Genomic DNA, 11,485 nt, shown 5'->3' on the forward strand with positions numbered 1-11,485 from the left:
GACTAGTTAGTCCGCTATTACGAGGTCGGACTGTTTTTCTTGCGGACCAGAGAAGCAGCGGTGGTGCGTTGTGTGTTTCTGCTGCTCCCAGAGATGGAAGAAAAACATCAACTTTAAAACACAGATTTTGATTAAAATGAGAAAAGGAGCTTTTAAAAGGTATGTAATAATATCACGTGTATGTTTTCACATTAGTATAAATCCTCTTTTAGTTGGGTTTAGTAAGTAGCTAGCTGGAGATATGAGGGGTGTTTAGGCAGCAGATGCTCCTGTCTTTTTTTTTGTTTTCGTGTCCTGTCCGTATAAAACTGCTTTGTTGACCACTCAGAATATATATAGTTAGCACTAGCTATCTGTCTATCTGTCTATCTATCTGTCTATCTGTCTATCTGTCTGTCTATCTGTCTATCTGTCTGTCTATCTGTCTGTCTATCTACAGTAGGTGTGAGTAGGCGAACCTCCTCTAGTCGAACCACACCCTCGAGTGTAAACACACACCCTTGCGCTACAACGCTGGCAGAGACAGGTAGGTATCAGCCCTGGCCTACATATAAAATACCCAGATAGCTTTACTGAAGGATTTTCAGAGCTAGATGTGTCCTCTGTGCTGAGTTGGAAGGGCTTTTGTGGGCCTACACGTGGCTAAATGCAATCAGATCCTCCCCCAGCAGCAGTGGGCCGACCCAAACCAGAGGCTTATAAAGGTAAAGGTGCATGTATTTGTCCTCCGCATTTAACCCATCTGGTAGTGAACACACACTCACACACACACATGTATGTGTTAGGGGCAGTGAGTACACACACACACCCAGAGCGGTGGGCAGCCAACTCCAGCGCCCGGGGAGCAGAGAGGGTAAAGGGCCTTGCTCAAGGGCCTTGCTCAACAGTGGCAGCTTGCCGAGCCCGGGAATCGAACCCACAACCCTGTTATCGATATCCCAGCGCTCTAACCGCTGAGCCACCACTGCCCCTGCATGGTGGCTTATGGGTGATATGAGTCCACCTGGATCCACCTGAGCAGAGATAATCATCACCCAGGACATCATCTCCTCCAGACATTATACTCTGGTTAAAGATGTCAACGCTGTCAAAGCCAGCACAACCAGACATGCAGACAGACCCATCAGCCCCACTGGACAGCTCCGACTTCAACCTGAACTTACCAGATAGCATCAGTAATGCTATCTGGGTATTTTATATGTAGGCCAGGACTGATACCTGTCTCTGCCAGCGTGTATATATATTTGTATATTTGTATTTTGTATTTTTTTTTTTTTTTTTGCTTATATTTCTATATTTTCATATTTTTATATTTTATTTTTTAACTTAAATGTAACTTATTCTTTTTTAATTTTTTTTTTATTTTATTTTTCTTTTGCACTTTACTTCATTAAGTTAAGGTTTAGTTAAGTTTAAATGTAGATTTTTATTGTATAGCTTGATGTGGGCAGACTGTCATAAAAGCATTTCACTGCAAGTTATACTGTGTATGACTATGTATGTGACAAATAAAATTTGATTTGATTTGATTTGATTTGAACTTTACAGCCATCCTTACTGTGAGGGTGTGGTGAGGGGACAGGAAAGGTTTTCTTCGCATGCCTCTTCTGTTACGGTTGTATTTGTGCAGGTGCTGCCGCACAGTAGAATAGTGCACCACCACTCCACAGACTGCTAAATATAGGTGTAAGTCCCCCAGCCTCTGGCATATGGCACTCTTAAAGACTGATATAAAAATATAGATGTAAGTATATATAGTTTTCTTTCGCTCATCCAATGAGAAAGAGAAGCAAGACATGTGCTTTCACCCAGCGTTTACCCAACTAACTACCAGCCGATCCCCATCTGAACCTTATTTAGGATGTGTGTCGAGTGAGATGAGAATCAGAGAAGCAGAGAAGTGCGGAATGGCCCAGCAGATGCCCGAGGATGCAGTGGGTCGAAGAGTGTCCTGTGATGGCGAGAGAGGCACTGTAAGATATGTTGGAACGGTTCCCCCTACAACAGGTGGGCCTGATGATCAATTTTCATATGTCACCTTTATGATGTCATTTCATCAGCAGATGCTTTGGTTGCTGACCCATGTGGATGTTTGTATTTAAGGTCTTTGGCTTGGTGTGGAGTGGGACAACCCCGAAAGAGGAAAGCATGACGGAAGCCATGAAGGAGTCCGCTACTTTACATGCAGGTGATGGTCGTGGTGGCCGTGGGTAGGCCAACGTAACCCATAACTAACTTTCATATATTACTACATATATACATACACACTTATCAGCCACAACAATAGTACCACTGACAGGTACCACTGATCTATTGGAAATCTACTGTGACATCTGTCAAGAAGTGGATATATTAGGCAGCAAGTGAATTCTTGAAGGTTATGGATAGACACAAGACCTGTCTCCAGAACATCAGACAGGTCTTGTGGGGGGGTTTCTGGTATGTAGTGGTCAGTGCCTACCTAAAGTGGTCCTAGAAATCATAGCCGGTGAATGGTGAGCAGTGACAGTATCATAAGTACCTAAGGCTCATTGATGTAATCCATGGAGGCCTCACCTTAAAACGTACAGGACTTAAAGGACCTGCTGCTAATGTGCCAGATTCCACAGGACACCTTTAGAGATCTTGTGGAATCCATGCCATAATAAATATTAGGTATTAAGATGTCAATGTAATGGGTGATCTGTGTACATAACACTATATGCAGTTCAGATTTAAGCATGAATACTAGAGTGACTACTTTGCTTATCAGAACTGCTCATAGTGTGGTCTCACCATGTATGGTGGTTTGTGTGTGCTTCCCTGCCTCATTAAGGCACCCAACAGGGGGGTCCTTTGTGCGACCCAAAAAAGCCAGCTTTGGAGTGGACTTATTGACAGCTGTTGGGCTACGCTATGAGATGTGCCTGGACCAGGCTATTGGAGAAGAAGTGAAAATCTCTACCAAGACTGTGAAGATGATCGGTTTTGAATCCATCATGGAAAAACAGAGGTGAGTCCGGTATTATAACAGGCTGGGTGCTGATCCAGGATCAGTTTTCCCTCATGCAGTGGACAACAGTAACTCAATTAGCCTCCTAATTCCAGGCGCACGACACCGTTTTTAAGAACTAATTAACAATTTTTATTATACAGTAATTACTATGCATCTTTTGTATTTGGGTTTAAGGGGTTACATTAAATGTGAATGCAGACTGTGAACAGTTCTGACCCTGTCAGTTTCTGTATGAGGAACAATTTCACATCAACCCCTCCTCATCTATTTAATTATCAGCAGAATTTCGCTGAAAGATCTGCTGCCTCGTTCCTTGCCGAGTGTTGCAGATGCAGTGGCAGTGTTGGGAGCTGTACTTCAGTGTGTTACTGATTTGTTTCAGGATGGAGAATCTAACAGAAATAGCACTTATTAATTGTGAAGTGTCCGGTCCAGGCCCCGAAAATGAAATCAAGAAGAATACGCCCAGTATCCTTTCGATGAAGAAAGCATCCTGATCCAGAGGTCTTCCTCCAGACAGGTTTTGAATTGTGTTATAATGTTATCAGTTCTGGAGCTGTTTGTTGAGAACTCCCTTAACAGCTTTTCTAAGATGCCGTTTCTCTGGATCTTTCTGGAAATCTTCTAAGCTCCTGGGAGGTGGTGGCAGCTGTTACTGAGCAGCTAGAGGAACTACAAGTTCTCTGTCTGAGGTAAGCATCCGTTACCAAACCCATCCAAACACCCAGCAACCTGTTAATTCATCCATCCATCCATCTATCAACTTACACACCCATCCATCCCTCCCCATCTATCCATCTACACATCTATTTATCCATTGATTCATCCATCCACTTATCCATCCACCTATCCATACATCCATCCATCAGTACATCCATTTCATCCATCCATGCATTTACCCCCCATCATTCTTTCCACCCATCCATATAACCATCCATCCAGCAATCCATATAACCATAAATCCACCCATCTATATAACAGTCTATCCACCCATACTATAAATTCCCTGCCTGAGGTAAGCATCTATTCTCCCCACCCATCAATCCTTCCACCCATTCATATAACCATCCATCTACCAATCCATTTACTCATCCATCCACTTATCTATCCACTCATCCATTCTCCCACCTTCCATTTGTCTGCTCATCCACCCACTTATCCATCCATTCATCTATCAATGCATCCATCAATCCATCCATCAATCCAATCTATCCCATCCATCTGTCCATCCATCCACATTCCCATCCTGACACTGATACCCATTAATACTTATATGCCATCTCTAGTAGCAATTATAAATAGTGAATTAAAAAGTGAATTAATAGTAATTAAAATAAGTAATAATTAAATGATAAAGTAAGTAAGTACTTTATGATATAAATATTTCTTCATATCATGATGTTATAATTTTACTGTGTCGTCCACCCCTACTTTTAAGTTTACCAGTGTGTCACCTTGTTTAGCTCCAGGAGTGTGTTCATATTGCTATGCCAAAGGTGTATTCTGGTTCCACTTTATTATAGTCATAATCAACTGAGCATCACATCAAGCCCGTCCAGCCTCAGCCACGCCTTCGCCAGGATAAAAGTCTTGACCCTCAACAACTGTGCCATCACCTGGTCTCAGGTAGAGAATGACTCACTTGCATGTCAGAGTTGCACTTACTCTCCTGTTTACAGTCCTGTTTATTTATTGTTGACATCCCAGCTTTGTCTGTCACCCTAATCTTCCATTAAAAGCATATCGGTTCTGCTGCCGTGTGTGTGTCTTCTGATTAAGACAGACTCTTGCTGTCTTGGCAGGTGCTCCACTGCGCCCCAATGTGGCCAAATGTAGAGGAGCTTTTTCTCAATGATAACGATATCAGTGAATTGCAGAGGTAAGGCTTTAAATACTACACATGACTAATTAGCTTCACAGTCTCTTATATCTTACAGTCTCATATATACATGGAATTATGATTAATTAATGTTTTTTGCTCTTTTTTTTAGGCCTGTAGATGTTCTGCAGGGTTTGAAGGTGTTAGACTTGTCTAACAACGGTTTAGTTCAGGAGAGCTTACCACAAATATATAACCTATACAGGTAAAAAGGACATGTTGTTTTAGCCCAGTCTAGAATGACCTGTATTTTCCACTTATTATAACTTTCTCTTTATTTTAACACAGGTTGGAGATGCTTAATCTTTCCAGTACAGGGCTGTCCACCATTCACTTCAGTGACACGTTACCAGGTGATTCAAAGCCTAGAAGTATTGAAGCAGGGATTAGCGAGCATTATTCTCATGCCTAGGTAATAGTGGTGGTGATATCTCAGCTATAATAATGCCCTTTTTCAGGACCTCTTCATTTTTAGCATATAAAGAGAGGGTAATAGGTCAATTATATGATATTTATTCAACAATTTAACAAATATCAAGAATTTACAAGCTGTAATAATGGTCCTAATTTTACATTTATGTGATTCTTTACTTTAAATGAATACAATTTAGCCTCAGCTCTTTTAAAAAGAACATTTTACATCAATAATCTAATTTACATCAATAGTCTTCTGTCAAGTAATATGTCCTTACATTTGATGTAAAGGCAACAAGACGGCAATGTTTCCTGCCCTGAAGATCCTTTTGCTTGATGACAATAAAATAACGGAGGTAAGGCCCTAGAAAATGATTTTTCAAATAAAATATTTAGAGACATTTCTAAGGTTTGGCTAAGCATCTGAAAGTCTGACTTCTGCATTTCCTGTCTTTCTTTTTCTTCCCTTTTCCTCATTCCCTCTCAGTGGGGTGTGATTAATGAGCTGGATAAGCTGAGAACCTTGGTGCAGTTATCCTGTAAGAGGAATCCCCTGATGGATCTGGAAAAGAATCGCGAGACGACCCGGCAGCTCCTCATTGCGCGAATCGGCCAGCTGGAGATAGTCAATAGGAGTCAGGTGTGTGTGTGTGTGTGTGTGTGTATGCATTTGTTTTCAGGTTAAGCATCAAGAGTGATCCCAGTGACCTAACACACTTTAACTGGGCTTGTGGTCTCTTTCAGGTCCTGCAGGAAGAAAGGAGAGGTGCTGAGCTGGATTACTGTAAGAAGTTTGGACGAGCATGGTTGCAGGCTGGAGGCCACAGTGACCCAGAAAAGAACCATCCCAGTGCAGAGTTTATAGCGGAGCACCCCCGCTACCTTACCCTTATTCAGAGTGAGTCATTGCTCTGGCTTTGCCTCAGGCAGCGGGCATGGCTATTTGTAGGGGTGTAAAAATGCATCATTGCGTCATGGTGTGTGGATCTGAGGGTGGCAATTCAACTGTGTTGATTTTGAAATGCTGGAACGAATGTAATCTGTTATGAATTAGGCACTCATTTTTATTATTATTTGGGACAAAATAAAATTCTTGGGGTATTTTCAAAAGCAAATGCAAAGCTTGATGCTTGATCTTACAATTAATCAAATTGAATCTAACTAGAATCTGCACTGAATCAACTAATTGATCTGATTCTTACTCAAATCTACGCCAACTAACCAACTTGAATTTTACAGGAATGTACCCTAAATCAAATAATTGAATCTTACAACTAATCAACTTGAATTTTACAACTAATTGACTTTAATCTTACAATTAATCACCTTAAATCTTACTTACATTTATGCTAAATCAAGTAATTTCTTAAATCTAACAATTAATCAAATTTAATCTTACTAGAATCTTCACTGAATCAACTAATTGTCTTGAATCTTATTCAAATTTACACTGAATCAACTTGAATTTCGCAATGAATCGACTTGAATCTTACTCGAATCTGTACTGAATCAAATAATCATCTTGAATCTTACAACGAATCGCCTTCAATAAGGTTACAGCTGATGACTTCTTGCTTGTGTGTGCTTTTTTTATTAGAGTATGGTGCACCGGAAGAGGACGAGCTGAAGGAGCAGAAACCATTTGCACTAAAAGATCAGTTGTTGAGTGAGTAGCTACCTGTCTGTTGTAAACAAGCCTACTCTCCTCTTACAGCGGTAGTCTGCCACAGTAATTTCACTTTGTGATGACACATCTTGGAGGTGGAAGCCACTTTTGAAAACTACTACAGCTATGGGGTGGATTTTAGGGGCCATCTGTTTGACAGTTATGGAATTGCATAAAACGCATCTCTGAAATGTCTCTGGACTACAAACAGGAGTTGGGGGTTTGTGAAATGTCTGTCACTGTTGTTTCTCCTCAGCCATCACATTCGAGTGCCCTGAGGACACAGACAGGAAACCCATACAGAAGAAGCTTCCAAGTAAAGACCTACATTTGCTATGTCCCTCACTGGCCGTGCATGCTGTACGTTTTTTTCATGGTTCCGTTTTTGTGGTCTTTACTGTCTCTCATTTCTCTCAGGTTCGATGATGGTTCAGAAAGTGAAGGGGCTGCTGTACAGACTGCTGAAGCTGCCAGGCGCCGAGCTCCGTCTCTCCTACACCAGCTCCAAGGTAATGCACACTCTGTCTTACTGTCCCATGACCTATTATTCTTTATTTTTGATACGGTCACTTCTATAATGTCCAGTTATCTTCCTTTTTTATTTTACTGTATAATGTATCATCACTTTGTTATTCCTGCATTTTTATTCTATGTCTCCTTACATAGATTGAAGGTAAAGAGGTGGAAATTCACAACGACCTGAAGCCTCTGCAGTTCTACTCTATAGAAGACGGGGACCGAATCCTGGTACGCTGGTTCTGAGGCAGGCCCTGCTGGAGCTTAATGGACTCTGGGTCATACACACCTGAACCCTGCACAGACTACAGAGCCCGCTGGTGCCTGCTTTCATCTTGTAGCACATTTCAAAGCAGCAAGATTCACACACAGAGACTAGAGCGATCCTTTTGGCTTTCACGTGTCATTGTTCTAATTAAAGCTTGTGCTTGCGAGGGATGGCAGTGATGCAGTGCTAGATCAGGACGACAATTAAAACATCAGACTGAATCCATGTGCACTGTTTTAACTTATGATGGGATACTAATGTGAATGCTGTATTGTCCTGCTCAGGAGAATAGGATAAATACAGATGAGAGGAGATGAGACAGGTACTGGATAAGGTTGTGAGGTGGCGTCTCTCCAGTCAGTTGCCGGATCTCAACACTAGGTGGTGCTTTTCAGCCTACTCTCACTATACAGCAGCTGCCAGTTGGTTCCTATATGAAATGGGTTTCATGTCAGCAGGTTTTCAGTTCTTTGACTGAATGCATGCTCATGGTGATCTGTTCGATCTGCTCGATCTGCTGTATGTTACAGAGAGTAGGTTGTAAGATAGTAGCCAGGCTACTCCATTTTCTGCATAATTCGATGTTAAACATGTAAACAAAGTCATTCAGAGTGGGTTTAGTGTGAAACGCTCCGTTCCAGAGAAACCTAGAGAATTGTTTACAGTGGTGGTGGATGGAACCCCGTGCCTGAAGAGTTCAATGCCTCTCAAAGCTATTGCACATAATACCAATTATCTATGGTCATCAACATTAGGGACTCTGAGAGGTCCAGTAGATTAAGGAGCTGCCACTACAAACTGAGGATCGCACCCCGGTTCATGCTGCTTGCCATCAGCAGCCTGAGTCAGAGGGAGCACAAGTGGCCTTGCACCCTCAATGTCCAATGTCCTCTCTCAATGTCCTAGTGTGATGTTGGTCAGATGTTGGGGAGCTGCCCTTTCCTCCTGCTTCACGTGTGTCGGTTGAGAAATGTTCTAGCGTTGGGGGCATTGCTAGTGATAGGGGGAGTTGACCTTCAAAATTGGGTAGGAAATGGGGTCAAATTAGAAATAATATGAAGTGATGATCATCAGCATTGTACAAGAGCTACAGAAAATGTGTAGGTCCAGTGATTATGGATGGAAAATTGATTTATTGTCTAATGTCTGTATTTGAGTTGTGGACAAAGTGACACCTGGCTTCATTCACCACCACTGAGAAGCAATCCAATTCAGTGGTATGTAGAATTAAGCTGCTCAGAATGACTCTCAGTGTCATGTCTTAACCCCTGAATTATGCAGAGACTGGGAAAAATGCAGGAATTCCCAAATGAAGGAGCAAAGTGAGTAGATGCACACATTAAAAATGATTAAGCAGTCAAAGCTGAAAATCTGACCGCTATGGTCTTACTAAGGTTAACTGCTTTATATACTTTAATGTGTATTCCTATAGGTAAAACAAGACAAGGCAAGACACACACACACACTGCTATTTCCCTCCTTGTGGGAGTGTTTTTCCTTCTCATGTTTTTTAAGCCCTCGTTTGTCATTTTCTCGAGTAATATTATATCACTTGAATGTAAGAGCAGAGGACATGCAGCTGTTAAAAATGTTAACACACAGTCCCATCTGTGCAGGGGGGAGAAGAGGAGAAGGAGGAGGAGGAGGAGCACTGTTTTATTCCTCAGCAGCTGCCAGGCCTCAAATACACCTTCCTCCTTTTCCGCCCCGTTCACACGACATCACTCATGTTGTCATGAAGCGGCATGGTCGACTGGTGGGAGTCCTACCAGCAGATCCAAACGGCTGCTTGCCAAACAGCGATACGACCCCCGCAGAAAGATGAGTAAAGAAATAAAGAACAGAGAACGCACTCTTAAAAAAGGTTTTTTTTATTAGACAGCTGTACAGAATGGAAAGGTTCTCACATTTGTGTGTTTGTGTGTGTGTGTGTTTGCTGCCTCCTCCCTCCAGCTGCGTCCACAGCACATGCAGGGTAACCTTATCTAATGTGTAAACGCTGAGGCTGGAGCCCCGGATGCGGGATGAGGCCAGGGAGGTTCGGGCCAACGTAGCCTCTGGAGGGGGGCTTGGTCCAGATGGACAGTATCTGGGCCAAGGCCCCTCCAGCCGTCTTCCCTGATTAGCTTTACAGCTTGTAAACTTTATCAACAGTTTGACCTGAAATGTGTATTTAAAATAATGACTATATTTATACCATTTATTTACAGTACAAAATGTAAAATACTCGTAAATATATATATATAATTTTTTTTTTCTTACTTAAGTAAAGAAATAATATAATGATAATATTCACTCCATGCTACCCCATCTGACCCACTGACCCACACATAGTTAATCCAGGGATATCATGCCAAGACAAAAAAATAAAAAACAATGTCTTTAAGGGCTGCTATTATCAATTATTATAATACTTATTGAGTAGTCTGCAGATTATCTAGTGATTAATTGCATAAGAAAATAATCTTTAAAAGTGGTGGCCTTTAATAAAAATATATGAAACACTATTTCTATGATATGTTTACAGTATATATATATATATATATATATATATATATATATATATTATATATATATATCGTTATATCATATATATTGTGTCGTATATCATATATATAATCATTTTATTTATATATATATATATGTATAAACTGCCAGGTTTGGTAGATCTGTTAGATAAGGTAAATCAGCAATCTGGGCTGGACGCCAGTCCCTTGTTGCCCACCAAAATACATAGTAAAATATATATATATTAAATATAGTAGAATTTATATATTTTACTATACATCATATTTGTAACTATATATACATATATACTATATGTATATATAGTATATAGTGTAGTGTGTTATACATATATACATATACACACACATATATATATATATATATATATATATATATATATATATATATATATATATATATATATATATAAAAAAATTCTGGCTCTATTTTATCTATATATAAACAATACAAAACACAAGGCCACCTTCATGTCTTACCTGTACTGTCACTGGTTTTTGTTGGAAAGTGGGTTAAACTGGGGAGTTTTCACAAACGGCTACAATACAACCAGTTAATACAGTGAAATAAAGCTCTAACTACTAATTTTATAACTGATCCATAACAATTTTGGTGATATAATAACTAATTCTGACCCCATCTGCACCAGCTCACGGATTCCCTGGTCCTTCAGGTCCACACTTTTTTTTTATACCCAACCACTTTGCTGACCATCCCTCCTTTCGGACCCCCACACTGCAGTGCATACTTTCAGTGGCCTTTCTCTTCACTCCTTCCTCGTCTCCTCTCGCAGTTTACACGGGACTCTTTATCAGCAGCCGCTTCCTCTCTTCCACTAACCTTCCGCAGTGCACCCACGTCTGCAGTGTCCCGGGCTGTAGGGTCTGTAGTGTCGGTGGGTGGGGTTCAGGGGTCACTTTAGTGGTTCTTTTCTTAATTACCGTACATACCATTTTCATTCCCCCCATTGTGAATCAAGTAGAGTCATCTTTAAAGGCACAGGCGTCTCTTTTTCCCCCTCTCCTTTCTGGTCAGATCACCTGGGACTGCTGCCTCGCTGGGCTGCTGCTCTCAGAAGTTCTATTCCCTATCGAAGCAGGAGCCATCGTTGACATCGGGGCAGCGGCAGGTGAAGCCCTGTGGTCGCGGGAGGCACAGATGGGAGCAGCCTCCGTTGTTCCTTGAGCAGTAGTTCACTTCCGCTGGAGAAAAAAAGCGCAG

General features: G+C 41.2%; 2 protein-coding genes across 6 annotated transcripts in view; one reads left to right on the forward strand and one right to left on the reverse strand.

The window, feature by feature from the left end:
* The first annotated feature begins 51 nt into the window (after nucleotides 1-51).
* Nucleotides 52-7,959, forward strand: tbce (tubulin folding cofactor E). 5 transcript variants are annotated; one of them, XM_072660725.1, is made up of 18 exons: nucleotides 52-159; nucleotides 440-526; nucleotides 1,861-2,007; nucleotides 2,104-2,188; nucleotides 2,816-2,992; nucleotides 3,378-3,463; nucleotides 3,588-3,687; nucleotides 4,519-4,621; nucleotides 4,798-4,874; nucleotides 4,987-5,079; nucleotides 5,163-5,227; nucleotides 5,580-5,644; nucleotides 5,776-5,928; nucleotides 6,033-6,186; nucleotides 6,886-6,954; nucleotides 7,211-7,270; nucleotides 7,372-7,463; nucleotides 7,621-7,959. In XM_072660725.1, the coding sequence occupies exons 3-18, from the start codon at nucleotides 1,878-1,880 to the stop codon at nucleotides 7,714-7,716; spliced, it is 1,605 nt and encodes a 534-aa protein (XP_072516826.1). In that variant the 5' UTR covers nucleotides 52-159; nucleotides 440-526; nucleotides 1,861-1,877; the 3' UTR covers nucleotides 7,717-7,959. The 5 variants fall into 5 exon arrangements, with proteins under 5 accessions (XP_072516826.1, XP_072516827.1, XP_072516828.1 ...); XM_072660726.1 differs by having other exon boundaries at nucleotides 443-526; XM_072660727.1 differs by lacking the exon at nucleotides 440-526 and adding an exon at nucleotides 1,549-1,744.
* A 2,693-nt stretch (nucleotides 7,960-10,652) lies between these two features.
* The window catches only part of nid1a (nidogen 1a), a 34,724-nt gene continuing 33,891 nt past the window's right edge, over nucleotides 10,653-11,485 (reverse strand). Inside the window, exon 20 of the mRNA XM_072660722.1 lies at nucleotides 10,653-11,466. Within this exon, the coding sequence (XP_072516823.1) occupies nucleotides 11,345-11,466 (122 nt within the window). The 3' untranslated portion in view covers nucleotides 10,653-11,344. The remainder of the gene's footprint in view (nucleotides 11,467-11,485) is intronic.

Source organism: Salminus brasiliensis, chromosome 17 (genome assembly GCF_030463535.1).
Source record: "Salminus brasiliensis chromosome 17, fSalBra1.hap2, whole genome shotgun sequence".
NCBI classification, from domain to species: Eukaryota; Metazoa; Chordata; class Actinopteri; order Characiformes; family Bryconidae; genus Salminus; species Salminus brasiliensis.

What these genes read in the sequence shown, in the direction of transcription:
- tbce (XM_072660723.1), top strand. Translation starts at nt 1,797, where the DNA reads ATGTGCTTTCACCCAGCGTTTACCCAACTAACTACCAGCCGATCCCCA. An exon ending in GATATCAGTGAATTGCAGAG is followed by an intron (nt 4,875 to 4,986) that starts GTAAGGCTTTAA and finishes TCTTTTTTTTAG; the next exon opens with GCCTGTAGATGTTCTGCAGG. An exon ending in CTACCTTACCCTTATTCAGA is followed by an intron (nt 6,187 to 6,885) that starts GTGAGTCATTGC and finishes TTTTTTTATTAG; the next exon opens with AGTATGGTGCACCGGAAGAG.